This window comes from Euprymna scolopes, chromosome 17 (assembly GCF_053919585.1).
Source record: "Euprymna scolopes isolate OS-2025 chromosome 17, ASM5391958v1, whole genome shotgun sequence".
NCBI classification, from domain to species: domain Eukaryota; kingdom Metazoa; phylum Mollusca; class Cephalopoda; order Sepiida; family Sepiolidae; genus Euprymna; species Euprymna scolopes.
In genome coordinates, this window is record NC_136498.1 from 77784619 (window position 1) to 77809215 (window position 24597).

At 32.4% G+C, this 24597-nt stretch overlaps 1 protein-coding gene across 2 annotated transcripts in view; it reads left to right on the forward strand.

The window, feature by feature from the left end:
- The window catches only part of LOC145296810 (potassium voltage-gated channel protein Shaw-like), a 365571-nt gene that overhangs the window by 310329 nt on the left and 30645 nt on the right, over positions 1-24597 (forward strand). For both annotated transcript variants that reach the window (XM_080142895.1, XM_080142894.1), the window contains one exon: positions 16954-17219. In XM_080142895.1, coding sequence (XP_079999021.1) covers positions 16954-17219 — 266 coding nt within the window. The remainder of the gene's footprint in view (positions 1-16953; positions 17220-24597) is intronic.

Here is a 24597-nt window from a genome sequence, read left to right on the forward strand (position 1 = left end):
AATCTCCTTTAAATTATATATATCTATATATATATAAAAGTGAAAGTGTCTGCATGTCTATGTGTCTGTGTATCTGTGTATCTGTGTGTCTGTGTACATTTCCCTACGCAATAACTCTGTCAATTTTTAGTCTACAGACTCGAAATTTACTATACAAGTTACTGAGATTTGGGAAAATCGATGTGATCGGTTTTTGGCCAGAAATGTGGCGATTAAGGGGTCAAAGTTCAAAGATTTGACCTTTGAGAACTCTACCAAACTTCTCCGACAATTTTGGGTCGTAAGACTTGAAACTTTACATATAGGTTCCTTTGACATGGATCTAACTTAATAACTTGATTTGAGCCCAAAACAATAAATTTTAAGGGGGTCATAATTGGGTCGAATTTTAAAAAAATTGACCTCTGCGGTCTCTTCCAAATTACTCAGACAATTTCTGGTCTAAATATTTGAAATTTTACATAAAGGGTATTCAGAGATAGGGCAAGCTTTTTCATCAGTTTAGGTCGAAAATTTTTAGTTACCAATATATAAATGTATGTATGTCTGTTTGCATGTCTGCTTTAAACTTTCAATAGAGGCGACGGATTTTACCAAGATCAGTATCGTTTTGAAGTTCGATCTTTCATACGACAAATATCGAAAAATTGGCTAAAAACATTAATATCTTCCCCTTCAACTAGGTACTTTTCTACAGGGGGTTCACTTTTTTCGCCGATATTTTTTAAAGCTATCCTCTCCGTTAGATTGTCTAGCCTTAATTTTTAAAAATGTCACTTCCGGTTTGGCGGTGGTCGTAACAGCATAAACGTTAGGTTTTACTCCGTTCTTTTCCTCCTTTGCGGTACGGGTTCGAGCCTGCCTTCCTACTACCAATTTTTTTTTTTTTTTTTTGCTCAACATACACATCATAACACTCGGGCAACGCCGGGCTGAAATGCTAGTATATCTATAAAAGTTAACGTATCTGTTGTTTGTGTCTGTGTTTCTGTGTACATTTCCCTACGCAATAACTCTGTCAATTTTTAGTCTACAGACTCGAAATTTGTATATACAGGTTACTGAGATTTGGGAAAATCTATTTGATCCGTTTTCGGCCAGAAATTTGGCTGTTAAGGAGTCAAAGTTCAACAATTTAACCTTTGAGAACTCTACCAAACTACTCCAAGAATTTTGGGTCGTAACACTTGAAATTTTAGATATAGGTTCCTTGGACATGGATCTAACTTAATAACTTGATTTGAGCCTAAAACAATAAATTTTAAGGGGTCATAATAGGGTAAAAGTTAAGTTTTGATAGTTGTTTTTTTTTTTTTTTGCTCAGCATACACCTCCAAACACGCAACGCCGGGTACCCATGCTAGTATATCTATAAAAGTGAACATGTCAGTGTGTCTGTCCGTCTGTGTGTCTGTGTACATTTCCTACGCAATAACATTGTCAATTTTAAGTCTATAGACTCGAAATTTGAGATGCAGAGTACTGAGATTTGGGAAAATCTATGTGAGCGGTTTTCGGCCAGAGATTTGGCTGTTAAGGGGTCAAATTTAAACGATTTAACCTTTGAGAACTCTACCAAACTTCGATAATTTGGGGCCTAAACACTTGAAGTTTTAGATATAGGTTATTATATAGGAACATGTACGGGCGTGCATATCAAAATGAAAATAAATGGCCCATTAATGAATATTATTAAATGCTAACTAAAGCATGTGCTGGGTTTTGTAAAAAAAATTGAGACAAACAAAATTTTATCAGAAAACATTTTCCGGGTGCTGCGCTACAAAGTGGTGAACCTGATGTGATTTGAACTCGTAGTCTTCTACTCTAGCTTACTGCCACTTTTGCATTACTCTACTGCCACTTTTTCTTTGGGCTTCTCACTTTACTACAATTTTAATATTACGACTAATAATGCAGATATCGGTTGTCGTTTATTTTATTTATTTATTTTTTATTTTTTACATTTGATGCATTTATTTTTGTTTTCCCTTATTTTATTATTAATCTATATATTAATACGATAACGTGTGTGTTATTTTCTGTGTCACGCCTACATCCGGGTTGTTTAATTGTTATGTACTTCCATTGCTTGTGATAAATAATTTTAACAAGAATTCCTTCTACGTTTTGGTTTCGGTTTCGATTATAGCTGATGACACTCAAGTCATTCAATTTTTTTATAAATAATTTTACTAAGAATTCTTCATAATTTTGGTTTTGGTTTCGATTATAGCTGATGGCACTCCAATTATCTATATTTTTTTTTAAATAATTTTATCAAGAATTCTTCATAAGTCTTCGTTTCGGTTTCGATTTTAGCTGATGGCGTCTTAGTAAGTTTGGGTTCGGTTTCGATTCAAGCTGATGAGTCCAAGTTATATAGATATATATATATATATTTTCTTTTGGAAATTGCAACTTTATAATATATAAAAATCGACAGAACATTCACTCTATAATAACATACACGAAATCTGCAAGAATTAAAATATCATATTTAAGTGTACTTTACGACTGGGCTTTGTCGAGCGTTCGTGCCAGCTTAAATAAATACTTTGCAGTTTTAACAAAAAAGCTTCAACAATATCAGAGCGTCTCCATTTACACTGAACACAAAATCCCAGATCAATATATTACATATGAATGAGTCCCCTGTGGAATTTCTACAGGTCCTGCTAGTTTTAATAAATATTTGATTTATATTAAAATAAAATAATACTTCCATGCGTATTTATTCTGCGTATTGCTGTCTTCTGAATCAACCCATATAACCCTTATCGTTGGATAGTTTTTGACCATGAGGTAGTTTTCATTTTTTTTCTTTAGCTACTCACATGCTTTGTCTGAAGCGATTTCAATAACACACACACACACACACACACAGATATATATAAATATGTGCGTGTATATATATATATATATATATATATATATATATATATATATATATATATATGAATATTTGAAGGGGTTAAAGAAGTATTGAATGATTCTTTAAATGTGCCTATTGAGATGTGTGAAGCTCAACAGGTACGATGGAACTTAAATATAATAATAGAATTATAGGCAAAACAAAGCCATATATTGGCATATATAGATTTATTTACCGATGTAATAAGAAAAAATATCAATTGATGAGGTGTTATATGCTCTTAGTTTGATGTCGCATTGAACTGTTTGTAACCTAGCACCATCACCACTCTTTTGATGAAAAGCATTAAGCTTCGAAATACCGCGGTATAAAGAGCATATAAATCCTCTGCAATTTATGTTTTATTTTCTTACATCGGCAAATAAATCTATGTACCCTTATATATGGCTCGGTTTTGTCTATAATCCCATTATATATATGTGTGTGTGTGTGTGTGTGTGTGTGTGTGTGTGTGTGTGTGTGTGTGTGTGTGTGTGTGTGTGTGTGTGTGTGTGTGTGTGTGTGTGTGTGTATAAAAATAAAATAAAAATACCAGCGATGGTTGACGTTATGTTGTTTTGAAAAAAGAAAAACCGAATGAATTTATGAAATAATCAACGTTTTGTCCGTATTTCAGAGGACATCTTAAGGATATTAAAAGGAAAAATGCAAGAAGAAAAAAACAGATTATAGACCATACGAAAATGAGAAGAGAAAGAGTGTTTGAATCCTACCCATATCGGTAAAGACAACATACGTGTGTGAAATGCAAGAAAAGAAAAAGATCAAACACATATGTTTGTCTTTCCCGATATGGGTAGGATTCAAACACTGTTTTTTTTCTCATTTTCGTATGGTCTATGATCTTTTTTTTTTTTTTTTCTTGCATTTTCCTTTTAATATCCTGGAGAGGTCCTCTGAAATAGGGACGAAACATTGATTATTTCATAATTTCATTCGGTTTTTCTTTTTTCAAAACAACATAAATATATATATATATAAGTGAATAAATGACAAAAGTCTATATTCCAAAGTTCATGATGTTGACCATCTTATAATTTATTCCTTTAATTTAGCTAACGTTTACAACTCTTGACAGTATTTATTCACAATATTGCTCTGTAATTACATTGAGCTTCTTAAATAAGGATTGGTATATAAAAAATATATTTCCTCATATATATTACAATAGAAAAATGCAAGTATGCAAAGTAATATGGTTAAGCTTAAAGATGGAAAAGTAAAGGACTAGTTGTTAAAACTGGAAAAGAAAATGGCAAGATATTCTAGTAAAAAATATAATAAATTTATAACTTAAAATATTGCAGCATTAAAAATTGATTATATAATGTTAGAAACTGAATTTGAAAAAAATCTTTAATGCTTCAATATGTTATATTTTTTTGCTAGAATATATTGTCCTTTCGCATTTTTCTATTGTAATCTATGATTTTTCCGGGCTTCCAATAAATTCACTTGTTCTTTGCTTAATTTCAGTCTTTTTTTTTTCTGCCCCCATAAACACAAATGTAATAACAATGTACGGCACTCGTCTGCTGTCAATAAAATTACCCAAATTATCTCCCTTTCATGGTTTCATTCTCTCTGTTTCACTTGTTACTTCTCTTTCTCTGGCAGCAGTTAATTAGTAGCAATAGTAGTCGTTGAAGCGACGTGGTTACTTAGGAAACTAGTCATAAAAAGCGTCGCTCACCTTCTTACATATTTTTACGATTTTGAACACCAGAAAAATCACCATGGAGAGCAATCCTTCACGACTGAGACAATTTTTATTTTTGATCCTTTTCTCTACGTTAAAAAACCACCCTGGTGTCTAACTTTTCCCGTGGGGAGGCATTTTAAATGGGAAATTTATATATAAATGAATTGTTGCCTTCGTGTAAAGTGTTTGAGATGTTGAGATGGACATGGTTAAGATCGTAAAAAGGTATCATAACAGAAGTAAGGAGTTATTTTCCCCGTATCCTATATTTGAAATGGTGATGGTGTCCGCGATTGGCTGATACAAATTTCCCTCTGAAGCAAGCAAAGAATTGAAACAGGATAATCTAATCGGATTAAGTGAATTGAAAAAGATGCTGGAAAAAAGGTTTATTAAGAGAAACAAGAAGTTTCCGTTGTTATTTTAAGCAAAACTGGCGTTGCTGCCAAAGACAATGAAAGGCAAACAAAAAGATGCGAGGTGTGCAGGGGGGTGACAAATAACATTTCTTCTTGGTGCTTCTCTATCATCATTAGCATCACACGCTTTCTCAATTCCCCTTTATTTGTTTCTCCACTTTCTCACTTCCCCTCTCTCATTCTCGTTTTTTTTAATTTCTCTCAATTTTCTACTATTTAATAATTGGCTACATATTTTTCACATCATTATCAATAACCGTCTTCCTTAGTTGCTTATTTACTATCTCATTTCTCATTAACTTCCCTTTCTTCTGTTCACACGCTCTTGCTCTCTCTCTCTCTCTCTCGCTCTCTCTCTCTATCTATCTATCTCTTTCTCTTCTTTCTTTTCGTTCTTCCTATATATTTATCCTTTTCTCGTTCTCCCGTTCTATGTGTGCACCTCTCTCTTTCTACCTCTCTTTCTTCTATATAGCTGTCCTCTCTCTTTATTCAACTCTTTCTTTATCTGTTTTCCGTTCTTGCTCTTTTTCTCGTTATCTCAATTCTCTTGATCCAAACTTTAATCACCTCTCTCAGGCGTTCTTGGTATATATCTATCTCCCTTTATTTCTCTCTGCTTCTCTCACTCCTTCTCTCTCTCCCTCTCTCTCTCTCTCTCTCTCTTTCTCTCTCTCTCTCTCTCTCTTTTTATATATATATGTGTGTGTATGTGTGTGTGTGTGCAAACTCTTTCTTTTACTAACTCGATATCTATCTCACTATGTCTCTATTTTTATCTCTTTATTTATATATATATGTCTTTGTGTCCCACTTTCCTTCTTTTTATATATCTCTCACGCCTTTCATCATTCCCTCTCTCTGTCTCTCTCTCTCTCTCTCTCTCTCTCTCTCTCTCTCTATCTATCTATCTATCTATCTATCTCTCTTATTCTCTGCTTTTATACCGTTTTATGATTGGCTACATATTTAGCTTGGCTACTTTCATGTTGCATACGGTTCTCTTTGTAATTATTCCAAACTACCCGAGGGTCAAGTGCCAAAAATATAAAGACCCCCAACTCAACTACCTTCTCGGTTTAGATGCTGCTGATTGTAACGAAGTCCAACACTTAGTACGATGACTTAGGCATCTAAAGTGAACAGGAAACAATAACACGATAAAAAATGACCTTCGCTTAACTCAACAAACCTTCCAATCTTCGCCTGTTTTACAAAAAAAAAAAAAAAGAAAGTATATCCTTTTTTGACCTTAAAAACATCCCAAAAATATCGTCCAATTAAGACAAAGATCGGCCCCCAATCTGTCCCCAATCTGTCCCAGTGTGCATGAAGATTTCTCAAGTTTTTGAATAAATATTATTTCAATTTCTTTTATATGCATAGATTTATTCAGTAAAAGTAAGTATTCTTCAAAGCGAGTGTCAGTCCACCATCAAAATGACGGAAAAATTATGCTTAGCCAGTGTTCGCAGTAATATATATATATTCACAGAAAATAAAGTAAGTCGGTAGGTGTGTCAGAAACTTCGTGAAAAATATTGAATAATTCGACCCCTGTCTTTCCAAGCTTATAACTACTCGAAAAATGTAATTCAAACCCTAAAATTTTTTTCAATTAAAGGAGAAAGGGCCACAGTTTCATGAAAAAAATATAAACAACGTCGTTTAAAAAAAAAACAGTTTTAAACTTCAGATTTTACCGGTAAATTTCCAAAAAAACTGTTCTTTTTTTTTGTTTTAAATTAGAATATATTATTTATTGATCTTCTATCTTCAATTTGGGATATATAAAACTTTGGCACATAAATTAATTATTTACTTTTTAATAGACATTTCAAAATAGAGGAGCGTGAATTAATTTGACCCCCTGTCTTTCCAAGCTTATAACTACTCGAAAAATGTAATTCAAACCCTAATTTTTTTTTTACATTAAAGGGGCAAGGACCAAGGTTTCATTTAAAAAAACATACAAATAACGTGGTTTTAAAAAAAGGTTTTAAACTTCGGACTTTACAGGTAAATTTCCAAAAAACTATTCTTCTTTTTTGTTTTAAATTAGAATATATTATTTATTGATCTTTTATCTTCAATTTGTGATATATAAAACTTTGGCACATAAATTAATTATTTACTTTTTAATAGACATTTGAAAATAGGAAGGGGCGTGAATTAAAAAAAAAACGTTTGTCTAAAATATTATATTCGGTTTATTGGAAAGATCATAAAATTTCACATTGACTCTGAAAATATCGTAAAAATAGAATCAATAGAAAAATTTTGATAGATTTTTAAAGTTTAAAAATAGAAAAATACTGAACTCGTAAAATACAATTAATTTCATTACTGTTTTTCAAAAAATGACAAAATAATATTTCTATTACTTTTTATACAGCTTTAATAGTTTATTTTGGAAGTATAATCCATAAAGAAAATAACCAACCCACTCTTAAAAGAGAAATTACGAGGTTTTATATTTTATTCGCAGTTTCGTGTTAGGGATGTCAAAAATTCTGCTACACCTAGTGAGTCGGTGAAGATAAAAATAAAAGAAAGAAGACCTCTAAAATTGAAAAGATTTTGCAAAAAAAAAAAATAAATAAATAAATAAGAAAGAAAACGCACAAATAAACGTATAAATCGGTATATAAAACAGAAAAATTATTTTAAAACTAACGCATTGCATTTAAATCTCTAGAACATATGACTATCACGGTTGAAAATTTATTGACAACCTTATATGTATAAACGATAACGAGTAATTAAAAAACAAATATACATCTTAATATATCCAAAGGAGTTAGAATTGTGAATATAGAGGAACACAAGCTACATTTCTAGATTTTGATACAAATTTTTAGGATGGAATTTTTGGTGCTAATGCACTTACTGATCCGCGCAATTTTTTAAATCTTATTTCCAATTTTAATTAAAGTTTTATGATATGTTTTTTTATTAAATTGTGAGGTTAAAGTACAGAATAGGTACAAAACACCCTCTCCCTGTTAAGAATGTTTTTTTTTTAAAATAATAACGTTATTATTTCAGCGCGGATCAATAAGTGCATGAGTAAGTAATTTTTAATCGATAAAATGTTCGATAAAAGAAACGCCTTCTAATTTTAAATAATTCGTATGCCACATAAAAATAGCACATGCCCTATGCATATGTTTTATGGGGGTATAATGTGATAGTTTTTAAGAATAGATCGGGTTATCTTAAAATTAATAGTTTTTGTACACCCATTCTTTAGCTTAGTATGAAGAATGATTAAACAAGCTGCTGATAAAAAAAGTAAAATATTTAGTATTTGCTCATTATCCTGATGCTTTTAAATCATATCAAACTATCCTGATGCTTTTAAATCATATCAACCTATCCTGGTGCTTTTAAATCATATCAAAATAAACTGATGCTTTTAAATCATATAAAACTATCCTGATGCTTTTAAATCATATCAAACTAAACTGATGCTTTTAAATCATATAAAACTAATCTGATGCTTTTAAATCATATAAAACTATCCTGATGCTTTTAAATCATATAAAACTAATCTGATGCTATTAAATAATATCAAAATAAACTGATGCTTTTAAATCATATAAAACTATCCTGATGCTTTTAAATCATATCAAACTAAACTGATGCTTTTAAATCATATCAAAATAAACTGATGCTTTTAAATCATATAAAACTATCCTGATGCTTTTAAATCATATCAAAATAAACTGATGCTTTTAAATCATATAAAACTAAACTGATGCTTTTAAATCATATCAAACTAAACTGATGCTTTTAAATCATATCAAAATAAACTGATGCTATTAAATCATATCAAAATAAACTGATGCTTTTAAATCATATCAAACTATCCTGATGCTTTTAAATCATATCAAACTAAACTGATGCTTTTAAATCATATCAAAATAAACTGATGCTTTTAAATCATATAAAACTATCCTGATGCTTTTAAATCATATCAAACTAAACTGATGCTTTTAAATCATATCAAAATAAACTGATGCTTTTAAATCATATAAAACTATCCTGATGCTTTTAAATCATATCAAACTAAACTGATGCTTTTAAATCATATCAAACTAAACTGATGCTTTTAAATCATATAAAACTAAACTGATGCTTTTAAATCATATCAAACTAAACTGATGCTTTTAAATCATATAAAACTAAACTGATGCTTTTAAATCATATCAAACTAAACTGATGCTTTTAAATCATATCAAAATAAACTGATGCTATTAAATCATATCAAAATAAACTGATGCTTTTAAATCATATCAAACTATCCTGATGCTTTTAAATCATATCAAACTAAACTGATGCTTTTAAATCATATCAAAATAAACTGATGCTTTTAAATCATATCAAACTAAACTGATGCTTTTAAATCATATCAAACTATCCTGATGCTTTTAAATCATATCAAACTAATCTGATGCTTTTAAATCATATCAAACTAAACTGATGCATTTAAATCATATCAAAATAAACTGATGCTTTTAAATCATATCAAAATAAACTGATGCTTTTAAATCATATCAAAATAAACTGATGCTTTTAAATCATATCAAAATAAACTGATGCTTTTAAATCATATCAAACTAATCTGATGCTATTAAATAATATCAAAATAAACTGATGCTTTTAAATCATATCAAAATAAACTGATGCTTTTAAATCATATCAAACTATCCTGATGCATTTAAATCATATCAAACTAAACTGATGCTTTTAAATCATATAAAACTAAACTGATGCTTTTAAATCATATCAAACTAAACTGATGAACGAAAAGAAAAATTAACTCATTTTCTTTTCTTTTTTTTTTAAGTCTTGTATCTGGTGTTTCCAATAAACAGTCGATTTCTCCTTCTCCGGTCGCGTGTGACTATTCCTCACCACTTTTCGATCACCTCTTTTATCTCTGCTGTGACGTCGCCGCGCAGCCGGCTTGGTCATTTAGAGATCTTTATGTGGCCAGCGCCAGCGGCTCTGTTACAGGGAGAAAAAGTGAGAGAGAATTATATATATAATTTTAAGTCCTTCGTTGGTAAATTATTTTGCCAATAGGTCAATTAATACACACACACATATATTAATACACATTATTAATCACACACACACACACACACACACACTATGTATATATATATATATATATATATATATATATATATATATATATATATATATATATGGTTTAAAAGGTTTTAAAACTTTCAATATTATATATATTGTTGTTATTTCTTATATATATATATATATATATATATATATATACATATATTATTGTTGTTATTACTAATATATATTTACATATATTATTGGTACTATTAATATTATTATTTAATTTATAGACATATAATACTATAATGACTATAATATATTATTGTAGATTTTCAGGGTACTCAATACTATTTAAATCAGTTGTTCGAGTATTTCTTCGTGATCTTTTCCTAAAGCCACAACACTTTTTGAAGCTTTTGAATAACTTGATGCAAATTTTATAAACAATCATTTTTACCTGGGGCTAATAATTAAGATGGCAGCTGCCTAGAAAAACTGATTCTATTTCAGAAATGTACGTAAAATATAATTTTGTTTGAATGCATTTGATAAATGTTATCAGACAAATGGCGGTAACTGTTCGCAATACATTGCTTTTTTGTAAAGATTGCTAAAATCGATGCGCGGTTTTAGCAACCATTTGAAAAACGTTTTCAACAATCCAGGAATTATCAAATTAAAATGAAATTCTCATCAATTATTTCAATTCATATAAGGTTAGGTATGTGCACATGTTTTAATATTTCTATGTATATAATTAACGGCCATATTTGATTAAATTTAGTTTTATGCAAAAGAGTTAAAAGGTGATGAAAGCTCTTCGTCAAAATTCATGTTCCGAAAGAGAGAGAGAGAGAGAGAGAGAGAGAGAGAGAGAGAGAGAAGGTACTTCTGGAAAATGCAAAATGAACTCACTGGCCGAATAAGACAAGTAAACACTTCATAACAGCGCCGTTTAAGGAACATTGGAGACTTTTGCATACGATTCCCGTATGCTACGGGAACATAGAGACTTAGCGTAGCATATGTGTGTTATATAGGGGTTTCATTGAGAGAGTTTTATTAAGAGAGTTTTAGAGAGTCTTAGTGAGAGTTTGTTCGAATCCTCAGACTCTCTCTGACTTTCTCCCAGTTTCTCCTTTCTTTTCTCTAAAGTTTTTCTAACTATCTCTAGAACTTTCTATTTTCCATGACGTCATACACAAGTGTTCTGGACATACGTGTCCAAAACTTTTTCCTTTTTTTACGAAAGGAATTTTAACCTATACTCAGTAACCTATATTTCCAATATGTTAAAAACATGTTTATTAAATTATCTTGTAGCTGCATTCTTTCAATTGAATTTTTATAACAAAATTGACAGTGCACATTCTTTTCGAAAACTATTTTATCTGTATTCTAAACAATCGTTTGTTTTACATTCCTTTCTCTAATTCTCACACGTAATCTATTTCTAAATTACGAGGTTCGAATTTCGCCTATGCTATTTCATTTTCATTTTAACTAAATCTCTCTATTTTTATACTTACATGAAAAGGGGACAGCCCTTATCATGTAACATGTGGAGCACAAGATCTTACCATTTTTAAATGAATATAAAGAACGCAATCTCTCAATAGGAAAATTATTATATATTTAGAAATTTCATAAATGATATTTTCGTTTAAAAAAAATATGGCTACCCTTTTTGTTAGAAATACATTCTTCTTTTTCTACTTCTTCTTCTTCTTCTTCTTCTTCTTCTTATTATTATTATTATTATTATTATTATTATTATTAGTAGTAGTAGTAGTAGTAGTAGTAGTAGTAGTAGTAGTAGTGGTAGTGGTAGTAGTAGTAGTAGTAGTAGTAGTAGTAGTAGTAGTAGTAGTAGTAGTAGTTTATACCCGCTCATTGAGCGATGTTACTACAGTAACTGAGTAATTCAATTTCCATCTTTTATTTCTACCGCTGTATAGCTTAGTAAAAAGAAACATAAGCGTGAAATGTCGTTGAAAAAATACTTAATATTTGCAGTAACAACAATGTATTTAAATATTTTTTTCTATTTGCAAAAATAAACACATTAAAAATCATGCTTTTAAGCAAAAATTATTCCATTTGAACTATACCGAACATCTTTTATGTCTATACCTTCCGCATTATAAAAAACAAAGTCACAAAGCTTTAAAAACAATATTTATGTGATATTTGCATGTTATTATGTTGGGTTAATTTCTTTAATTTTAGAGCGTACGCTTTCATTAAAAATATTCTTTAAGCTTATGTGATATGCGAAACGTGTGTTCACATCGTACAAACTAGTGCCTTAATAATGTGCACTCTACCTAATCAGGTGTTGTTAGCCAAGTATATTTTTAGTTGTGTACAAGAAGACAAACTCTCCCAAACACCAAAACTTTTAATACTATGTAGATATATTATTTTATTTGAGTGTTATGCATAAAACGTTTGGAAAATATTTTCTAACATTTTTGAACTAACAAATATTACTGCGCAAAACATCTGCACTAATCGTACAATACTAATATACTAGCAGGATCTGTTAACTGGTGTTGCCCAGGTGACGCAGCCCCCCCCCCTCGTAAAAAATTAAAGTACGGTTGTTGTTACTGGCCAACTCTTAACCTCCCCATGTTAATAACGGCTTTCAAAATAGAGTCGCCATGTTAAAGAAAATTGTGGAGGTGGAACTAATGTAAAAATTTACCCACAAAAAAGTTATTGTCTTCTGTATAGAGTGACGCTAATCGGTTAATATGTTTAATTTTACTGGGTTTTTTTTAGCATGCTTGTAATCTGTAGAGAGCGACGACAACTGTTTAATGTTGTTGTTTTTTTAGCGACACCAATCGGTTAATATGTATAATTTTGTTTGTTTTTTGTCAGCACGATTATAATCTGTGGGGTGCGACCATAATCAGTTAATATGTTTAATTTTGTTGTTTATTTAGCGACGCCAATCGGTTAGTGCGACGCCAATCGGTTAGTGCGACGCCAATCAGCTAATATGTTTAATTCTGTTATTTATTTAGCGACGCCAATCGGTTAAAATGTCTAATTTAGTTGTTTTTTTTTGGGGGGGGGGGTTGCTTTATTGTTTTTTTGTTTTTTGTTTTGTTTTTTTGCATGATTTTTTTCTGTAGAGAGCGACGCCATATTGTATAATTGCTGGAGCATTCATTTATTTATTGTAGAAGTTTATTCCGGAATATGCGAATAGTTAGGTATCAACCAATCAAAATAACCAATCAAAATATGCGGAATTTGAGAAGGGAGAATTTATTATTTTTTAATCTGGAAATGGAAAGATTATGTTATACGTATGTAGGTAATTACCAGTTACGATGGGTACAGTGTAAGTATCGCAAAAAATGTAGTATTGGCCTGGTGTCAACGACTTAAAGTGTCTATAATTATGTTAGAAAATTACATAAGATAGAGGCTAATAACCTAGACCTATTGAATTAGTATGTGGCATCTGTTATTGCAAACCCACGATAGTTAGATCCAGAAGGGAATTTCTGCAGTGAAAATATTATATAGGAGATGAATCAAATTTCTGTGATAAATTTCAGCTAATAGTTCCCAAAAATACCCTCTTAATTTCCTTTTTACCATTTGTTATGTAAAAGTCAAATAAAGGTACTGCCCGTACTATGATTTTCACTATTATCTAATAATCCGAAATATAATGGCCGACCGAACCAAGAGCTTGCCGTCTTCAACCAATAACCTATCAAAAATACATCTTTTATCACAAATAAAGTCACTTGGCTTAAAAACGTATCAATGGAATTTTTTTACAAAGAAGTCACCACTTATCAAGACCCGGCCACCACTCAAGGATAAGGGTTAATGAGTATATAGTAGTTAATGAGACAATATGGTAGTATTCGTTAGTAGTGGAAATTTGGTAAATTTGTTTACTTAAGTTCATTAAGAACTTGTTTATGTTGAATTTTAAGACGACCATATTGTAGTCAGCTGGAAAGCAGACAAACGGAAGAGAGTTCAACATGCGTGCAGTATTAAGAAAGAAGCTTTGTTCATAGAATCTACGTTTCGGTTTAGGCACACATAAAGAGTGAGGGAAATTATTGATAGTGGTTTGGGCTGGGCGAGTGTTTTTCGTGAAAGTCAGACCAGGGAGGACCATAGATTGGAGCTCACACGAGTACTCGCCACGAAAATAACAATAAAGCAGAGACAGGGTCGCAACGTCTCTGCTGTGTGAAAGATCAGAGGAGTAAAAATCAGAGAGAACTTTGTCGTTTATGGCCTTTGAAGTGTTGCCATATAAGGTAGTGTCGTCAGCATAAATGTCTACGAATGATCTTAGGATGTGATTTTGGAGATCGTTTATGTAGATCAGGAATAGAGTTGAATCCAGGATGGACCCCTAAGGGACTCCATACTGTCAGCTTCTGATTTCTACCCATCAACCACTACTTTTATGAACCTATCAGAGAGAAATTATTTAATAACTGAAAAGACATTTCCAGCTATACTGTTGCTGGAGATCTTGTGGAGTAGACCTTTATGCCATACCCAATCAAAGGTCTTTGATATGTCAAGAGCAACTGCTATAGAAAGGAGGCCTCCATTGAGAGATTCGCTAATCCTATTAGCACATCTTCTGTGGATCTAGCAGAACGGAAACCATATTGCATGTCACTAAGGAGGTTATTTTGGTGAGATGAGTGACTACTTCTCTATTTAACATAGATTTCTGCAACTTACTCATGACGCACACGAGACTTATTGGTCTCTACTGAGAGGGAAATAACCGATCACCTAAATTCTTAAATACGGGGCATACTGATGAGGTTTTCCAGCGTGTTGGGAAGCAATTCTCCTTAAGACAACGCTTAAACAGCTTTGTAAGTATGGGAGCTACTTCTGGTTGAAGCTTTTTCAGTACTATAATTAGGGCCAGTTGCTTTACTGGAATCAAACTTTTTCTTTAGCTCGGTAACGTCACGCACAGACATTTGTATGTCGCATAGCGTGTTTTCAGATACAGGAGGAAATACAGGGAGTTGACGGTCTTAGTCGCAGAGGTTAGAATTAGGTGCACGGTTCTTGGCAAAGAATTTTGGCTTTGTCCGTTGATGATGGTTGGGATAGAGCACACGCTTCTGTTCGGATCCTTTTTATTATTTGCCAAAACTGGTGGAAACCAACCGCTGTTCAGCTACTTTGGGCTTAACTTTCACGCATTATTTATTATTCTTGCTGTGGTTGCTTGCGGGCTCTGAAAACGGCTTTGGTCTCATTACATCTATTACGTTGGAAGCAATGGAAAAGGTGATTTCTGTGCGCAATGGCAGCAGCACATTCTGGAGAGAACCACAGCTGACTTAAGTTTTGCTGGAATTTTTTAAGGGAATGAAGCGGTTTATACCTACAGTTAACAATTCCGTCAGGGCACATTCTTTTCAAACGTAGAACGCAGAGGTAGAACTGATATAAATATACGGAAGCTATCCCAGCCAGCAATAAAGTAGCAATATACTTTACGATGGAGAGGTACGCCTGAGGACATTACATTCCATTTTTTATCTTAACTGGTACAACTGATTGATTAGAAAATCTCAATGGAGACAGAACAGAGGATGAACATAGCTTATGGCAATTTGTGCGAAACATGTTTAGGGAACTTGCATACTGACCATTAGTATCGGGCACACGGGTGGGTTTGTGAACAATCTGAGTTAGGTCATAAGAAATTGAGAAATTGTGACAGAACCTCCCCTCATCATTTGTCTTGTTTGAGTGAGTTAACTATTCCATATTGTGAATATTAAAATCTTCACAGACATGAATGTTAGCCGAAAGATGAGCAGACAGGATGTGTTCAATTTTCTCAGATATGGTCTTAAAGATAGTAACTCCGCTGTTGTCGGAACGATAAAAGGAAAATATGAAAATGTAATCCGGAAGCACATATAGCGTAATTTAGGGTCTTCTCTGAAGATGCCCCTACCACATGGAAAGCCATCTCTAATGTAGGTACATTTGTATTCTATTATATTATGTTAAGTTAAAAAAATACTTATCCATTATAAATATTATTTACTTACTAGACTTACATTATATTTGAAACATGTATTGACATTGTAGAAATTACTGCTTTAGTAATGTGTACTCTGCTTAATCATTTGACGTCAACCAATCATATGTGTCTTAGTTGCACATCTTTGGCAAAAAAACTGATGTGGACGATAAATACGTTCCGAGTTCCCTTCTACCTCAAATGGAAACCGAAAACACAAATCATTTGTAAACCCGGAGGTTGGCAATTCGAATCAGCTTCATTGCATCTTGATTCAGAGCATTTAAAACTACATTGTGTTACATCTCTTGCCATTGATGGATTTGATTAAATCGCAAGTGATTCTTTGTTGTCTTATTTCCCATTACATCATTATTTTTTTTAATTCATCCCAAAACGCGTAGTGCCATTGCTCGCATTTTTAGCTACGAATTCTTGGTCCAGGTGATCATGAGATTATTATGTGTTCTTTCGTTAATTACTTAACTATCCATTTCAAAAATAACCTCGTAACCCTGCTCGATCAAACACGATTTCTCATCTCTCACAGACATCTGCCACTCTCCCAGATTTCCAACGTTCATCTAGTCATTCGTTTTGTTTTTAATTAGTTTCCTATTTTTACATTTCAAAATATTTTTATTTATTTATTTATTTATTAGTGCTTTACGCGTCACTTTTTACGAGTTTCAATCTTGTTCGATAAGCATTGGCTCACGCGTGAATTATTCTGCTTTTTTTTTTTTTTCAGGAGAGCTTCACGTGCCCTTGGATGTTTGTGGCGCCGTTGTAAAGCGAGAACTCGACTTCTGGGAAATTGATGAATTCGAAATCAAGGCGTGCTGCTGGCGGCACTACCGAAGTTACATCGATAACCAGCGGATTCTCAACGATTTCAATCAAAGTTTACAAAGCGAACGATACAATGTCAATTACGATGATCTAAAAGGATGGAGAAAACTACAGATGCAAGTCTGGCTCATCCTCGATCACCCGAGGACATCTCGTCCAGCCATGGTAAGTAAACGTATAAACGCTCCCCATATAAGTGGAGTAATCTGCTGGAGGGAAATGATGGCTACTATTTATCGAAAAGACAATACTCTCCCTTAAAAAGAATTTAATATTTTTTGTTATAAGCATCATAAAATATTTAAATATGATAAAAATTCTCCCAACTTCATGTTAAATGTAACAAAAAAATCGACAGCAGTTGTAAACATGACAGTGATCCACCGTAAATTAGCAACGAACTACGGCTTCGTGGTATAAGTGGCGTTAAGCAGCGGTAACGAATAAAGGAATTATATATCTGCTTTTATATATGAATAAGGAATTATATGTCTGATTTTATATATGAACTACCGGGGCTGCCCGGCGTTGCCCGGGTGTTTGGAGGTATAAAATAAAAATAAAAAGTTTTAGTGGGGAGGGAGGCTCGAACCCGTGACGCTAAGAACATCTTACCGCTACGCTATGAGGCGATAGGAAGTGAAAAGCGTTCAAATTTATGGATGTCAATCAAAAAGTTGGCTTGCGCAATTTAATTAAGAATCACGCAGGTGCAGAAACGAACGTTGGCTGAAGGCCAGTTACGCTTTTCGCTTTCTGTTGGTTTATTTATGTGTTTCCCTACGATGTTGGGGAAACCCAGCTCCCCAAAAACAGGGGAAACTCTCAAATGAATAGCAATTGTCTTATATGAAGGGTTACCCCAATTGATACAAATCTAATTGCCTTCAAGACGTCCCGGCACGAAAATCCAGGCGCTGTGAGTTTGCTTCGATAATTTTCACTTTATTTATACGAAAAAGACGAATAAACAGCAAAAGGATGGAATAGAGGGGTTTTACATATAGGGGTTTCATTAAAAGAGAGTCTTAGAGATAAAGAGATGTTGTTGTAAGAGACTTAGAGAGATTGTTCATGTTATGAGAGATTGTTCATGTTATTACGATTCCTATATTTTAAATGTTGATTACTTAGACGTGTAGAAGAAGAAAGCTCTTAGAATGATGAGATAGTGTTCACTGTTTAGACATTGTGTAGATATGAGATGTCGAGACGTGTATGTAATGACATTTTATAACACAGATATATAATACAATTTCACTTTACCTTTTTGTAAGAATCATAAGACAAGACGACGTTTTATAAAACACATGATGGTTTATTTCGTCACGACCGGCCGTGGTTTTCGTCATCAAGAATTCAAAGCTTCACATTTTAGTTTCAAAGTGATCGTCTCGCTTCCTAGACGTTCGAATTCAAAACTCAAGACTCTCTCTGAGTTTCTCACTGACTGTCTCTCTGACCAACTAACTAACTAACTCTCACTTCCTATATTGAGAAATCCATGCATGTCCGGCCTCGTGAGCAAAATTCACGTGTCACCAACATGCGCGACTTTGCACGTTTCCCGAACATTATGATTTCCCAATAACCTATTTTTTCTTTGATGTTTTTACAAAGGAATTCAACCTACATATCTAATTTATTTAACCCATATTTTATTATCCACATTCTTTCTAACAATTGAATAGTCTATTATTTATTTCATCAGAATTAACAAATTACTGGACATTCCATTTAAACCTATTGTTCTTTAAAACTTATGTCCAGGGTTCGATTTCTGCTTTCTCTCACTTTATTTTCATTTTAACTAATCTCTCTATTTTTATACTTACATGAAAAGGGGAAAGCCCTTATCATGTAACAGGGGAAGTTTTAAAAGTCGATCAAAATAAATGTAGAGATGACGTCCGTTTTCGAATCTGAGATATTATAATCTAGGAAGTATAAGGAAACTTCTAAATAAATATTATAATCTAGGGAGTATAAGTAAACTTCTAAATAAATATTATAATCTAGGAAGTATAAGGAAACTTCTAAATAAATATTATAATCTAGGGAGTATAAGTAAACTTCTAAATAAATATTATAATCTAGGAAGTATAAAGAAACTTCTAAATAAATATTATAATCTAGGAAGTATAAAGAAACTTCTAAATAAATATTATAATCTAGGGAGTATAAGTAAACTTCTAAATAAATATTATAATCTAGGAAGTATAAAGAAACTTCTAAATAAATATTATAATCTAGGAAGTATAAGTAAACTTCTAAATAAATATTATAATCTAGGAAGTATAAAGAAACTTCTAAATAAATATTATAATCTAGGAAGTATAAGTAAACTTCTAAATAAATATTATAATCTAGGAAGTATAAGGAAACTTCTAAATAAATATTATAATCTAGGGAGTATAAGTAAACTTCTAAATAAATATTATAATCTAGGAAGTATAAAGAAACTTCTAAATAAATATTATAATCTAGGAAGTATAAGTAAACTTCTAAATAAATATTATATTCTAGGAAGTATAAGGAAACTTCTAAATAAATATTATAATCTAGGGAGTATAAAGAAACTTCTAAATAAATATTATAATCTAGGGAGTATAAGTAAACTTCTAAATAAATATTATATTCTAGGATGTATAAGAAAACTTCTAAATAAATGTAACATCGTCGAGAAGCCCCACTAAAAAGCCTTTTGTGGGCATACAAAAACGCACGCGACCGTTTTGCCTTTTATATATATAGATAAGGAATTATATATCTGCTTTTATCTATGAATAAGGAAGTATATGTTTGGTTTTAGCAAAAAATCTCACGTAAAAATGCAATGTTTTCTAATCGGTTTTAGAATCAGTTCTGCGACCAAAACTATGTTACAGAAAAAATTCATTCTGGGATGAAATATTTATTAAAATGATAAAAAAATGAATAAGTAGATAAGATAGTTAACTGTTTTGGTTTGAAAAATTCAAGCAATCATTTGGTCAGAAATTTTGTTAATGACTGCAATGACGGTTTAGTGTTTGGAAATATCGTTCCGTTATTCTGAAATTGAAAATCATTTACCTTTGTAAATAAATGAAGTCTTTCTTTTCACCAAGGAAAGCTTCTGAAAAATGGTACCGTAATAGAAAATAGAAAAATCAATTTAATGTACTTGGAGTGACGAGAATTTTTTTAATGGAAATCCTATTGTTCTTAATCTGAAATGTATCATAAATAAATAAACATTAAAAAGTAAGAATAATGAAAAATACTGTTAAGGAACAATCAGACTATTTTGTAATCTGATAAAATGTTATTCCGTTAATCGAGAATGTAAAAGAACGTGTTTGCAAAAACATATAAAAACGCCTCTCACCAAATAAAGTGTACTTGAAAAGTGATGTGTATTTAAGTTGAAAATGTAGGGTAGCTAACACACGAGAACGGCATAAAAATATTAAATAATTATGGTGCTATGATGAATTGATTATTCTATGACGAAGTCTTCTTGTTGTACGTGGGTGGGTGGCTGAGCATGAGACTGAAAAGTCTCCTATATCAGTTGCACAGGAGATAGGGAGCATTCTCTAGCTGACTGGTCTACAGCTGTAGTCTGGTTTCTTCCTATGGCTGAAGGTTGAAAATGTAGAGTAGCTAACACACGAGAACGGCATAAAAAATATTAAATAATTATGCACGCCTGTGGAACTCTGTTCCGTCTGCCTGCTTCCCATCTGACTACAACTTGGATGTCTTCAAGTCCAACGTTAACAAATTCTTAATGAACCGCCCCCTTAAGTAAACACTTCATCAAATCTCCACACTAACGTAATGTACTTGCAATAACCCTTATCCCTGAGTGGCTTCCGGGCCTTGATAAGTGGTGACCACTATGTAAAAAAAAAAATGCTCTTCTCTTTTATTCAACCATGTCGAACCCCGAACAACATCTCAGGAAGAGTTTAGATGGCTATGAAATGTTCCCTCTTCGACTGACATAGGATTTTTTATATTGATTAAACATCAAATTTTGAGATCATAAAAATTAAAAGTCAAAAAGTTTGCCTGGTCAATTTTTAGAAGTGGTTTCAGTTTTTTATGTACCTTTAAAGTAAAATGATTCGCACTTTAATGTTTTAGTTAGATTAAAAACATAGCATTAGTTTTGATACCACACGTCATCTGTACTCTCTTCGGTCGGTGTAGGAAAAATCCCAGAAAATATTTTTGTTCTAATCAAGAGTCTGGATTGAACAAAAATAAATATTTTCACTTTTTGGAAGGCTGGATTTTTTCCCATATTAAAAATCGACCTGCGCTATGCGAAGCAAATAAATACGTACGCACTATTTTTCAAGCGTTCGTAAACGGAGTAATTTTTATCGGTCGAAAAATACAGTTTACGTAGGAAACTAAACACTCAACTAAATATTGAACAAGTATTTAAAAAAAAAACTTATATAATTCAAAAAACTATACTTAATTGATCTTTTTTTTTATTTGGATAACACAAATTGTACAAGAGTTACCCAATCCATTCTACAAAATACAGGGTCTTCAAAAAGTCACTGAAGGGTTTTGAACTTCTTGATTTCGTTCCTAAAATTGTGGCAGGGTTTGAGGTTTGACGTTTCGATGTCCGCCAGCTCGCGGAATAAAATAAGGGAATTAAATCGCAATCCAGAGATTCTGCAATCTGTCATGAATAATGTTTTGGAAAAAGCACAAATATGCGAAACTTAAAATGGGCAATATTTAAAAGACATTATTTGTCATGAATAAAAGTTGTTTGAATTTTGCATATTTTTTTTAATTTCCCAACGTCTTAGTCAGATCGTGTTAAAATCACAGAAAGATATCATTAAAAATAAAGAATCTATTTCAGTTCAAAACCCTTCAATGATTTTTGGACACCCTGTACATTAGTTGATTCGACCTATTTTGAAACATCTATGATGGATTGTCTATACAAGGACCTATGTTCCACTTATCTTATTAGGTAAATTAAACGAAATGAGGGGGAGTACTGTTTTTCCTTAATGTATGGATTCTACTAAAAACATCTATCATTAGTCATAATTTGAATTCTGCCCGTTGTCTCTATTGACGCATGTAGAGAGATAGGATACTCGTATGAGCAACTTTCTAGCACGATAGAGAAACCCCACCTTCCTTGCACCAACCCTAACAATGTATTTGTTCCAATTCATGTTGCTTGTGAATGTTAAGCTTAGGAGTTTGAACGAAGAGCTTTCGGGTAGTGCAGCATAAGTCATGGCAATCAGTGGTTGAAAAGGTTTCTTATAATTGTTAAAGGAAAGAAGCTTAGTCTTAGTAGCATTAAATATTACCATCTGCTTACGTCCCCATTCTACTATAGACTGGAGGTATTCAGCTATTGCCAGATATGTGTTCATTCGTTTTCCCATCTTGTCTGCTATAGAGCATGATATCATCAGCAAATATACCCATCTCGAAGACAATTTTATCAGGGAGGTCATTTCTAAATATCAAGAAAAATAAAGGTTCCAAGATGGACCCTTGTGGCATACTCGCATTTATATCATGTTTTTTAACATACAGCTATTGATTTTTTTCTCTTATCTAAGAATGATTTGATTATATTAAGTAGTACCGTGTGATTTAATTTTCATAAGACCCTCGTGCCAGACCTTGTCAAAGGCCTTAGATATATCTAGGGCTACCTCTCTAGTCTCATCTGCATTCTCCAGTGCGTAGTATATGCGTTCAGATATTATAGTTAAGATATCTACAGTAGAAGTAGTTTGCCTAAATCCATACTATCGGTCGGAAAGAAGTTTAGTATCTATGAGGTGGTGAACTAGTGCTTGATTGATTAAGGACTTCTTGAAAACTGGTACCACAGGCAGGAAAGCTAAATTAGGTAAGGTATTTATTGAAGAGTTTAGAGGGAACTGAGGTAACCTCCGCGAAGCAGGGATGAAATCAGACTGACACGATTCCATGTGTCTAGGATTTTTGTGATGTCACGAACATGAAAAAGGGTGATTTTCAGATCGTCGAGTGTGGCTTCCATCCGCAAAGAGAAAGTTGGGAGAGAGTGGTTTGTTAGGTCTAGGGTGGTTTTGGCGGTAAATCGCTGGGCCAGTAGGTTAATTTTCTCGATTTTCCTTCATAGTTGTTGGATAAAGGAGGAATTGTAAATTGACCATTATTTACTACTATTATAAATTTTCCAGAAATCGCGAGTTCCTAATTTACGCGACTTAACGCGTTTTTTGTGTGTGATTTTTTGGTATTTTTAGTGTCTTCTCTTGGATGCGTGCATTCCGCAAACATATCCTACACAAGTCCAGTATAAATAGACAAAAGTCTATAGAAATTAGAAATAATTGTAATAAATAGCCGCAGCCAAGACTAGGTATACCGAAATAATAACTGGAAAATGCCACTCTATTTATCATCTTACGTTGTAATTTACCTTAATACCGTATATGTATACACATAGAAATTCCAACTATTATATCGAGCAGTAATTATTTTAATTCACTATTTCTCCTTAATCCCCCCCTCTCTCTCTCTCTTTCTCTCTCTCTCTCGCTCTCTCTCGCTCCCTCTTTCTCTGTGCTTATTCAATAGAAAGAAAGCAATGTCTTCTCTATCCATATGCACTTAGCGACTTCCTGTGCTTCTGACGTCACTACCGGAACATATAACAGACAAATAATTTTACATGAACGTTTGCAAAAATTAAAATGCATGAATTTCGGTTCAAATTGAATTTACATCGACTTTAATAAATTCCATTCAACATTTTAAACATTCGCATCAATTGGAGTTTGTTTGGTTTTAATCTCTGTCGAAAAGATAATGAGACGAAATGATAATTAAATTTTCCGCGATGTTTAATTATTGTTTGGATCGATTGTGTTGGCAATGGTTTCACGCGTTCATTGGCAGGTTGATTACATTCTGCCGATTATCTGAGGAAAACAAACGAAAAACTGTAATCACATGGCAACGTTTTCAGAATATCGCTCCATAAGTCACGGGTCTTGGAGAGTAAAAGATATGTTTTTGGTTACTTTCAATAGTCTTGTAGCTCTCACTTCCCTTATTTTGTCTTTTATTCTATGAGGAATGTTTCTGACAAAAGGAGTTCTGTTTTCTGTGTCGGAATCTATCCATATAACACTTATCATTGGCATTTTACATTGAAGTTATATTTAGTTCCTTAACCCTTATCCTTGAGTGGCCTCTTGGCCTTGATAATGTGGCGATGCCTATGTAAAAAAAAAAAAAATCACATGGATACATGCTTTGCCAGGAGCGATTTCCATATAAACAATCTTTAAGTAAAGTCTGAGTTTATTCATCAACATAGCCTATTTCTAAAGTGTTATAGTGATTTCAACTCTTTTCTTATATATACAAGAATAAAAAAGCATTGGAAATGCAAAAGGATATAGGGATGGTATGCCAAAAAGTATACAAACAAGATAGCTATGAATGGCTAGGCACATGGAAATAGAATTGCATCCAAAGTATAGCCCTATAGCTTTTCTCC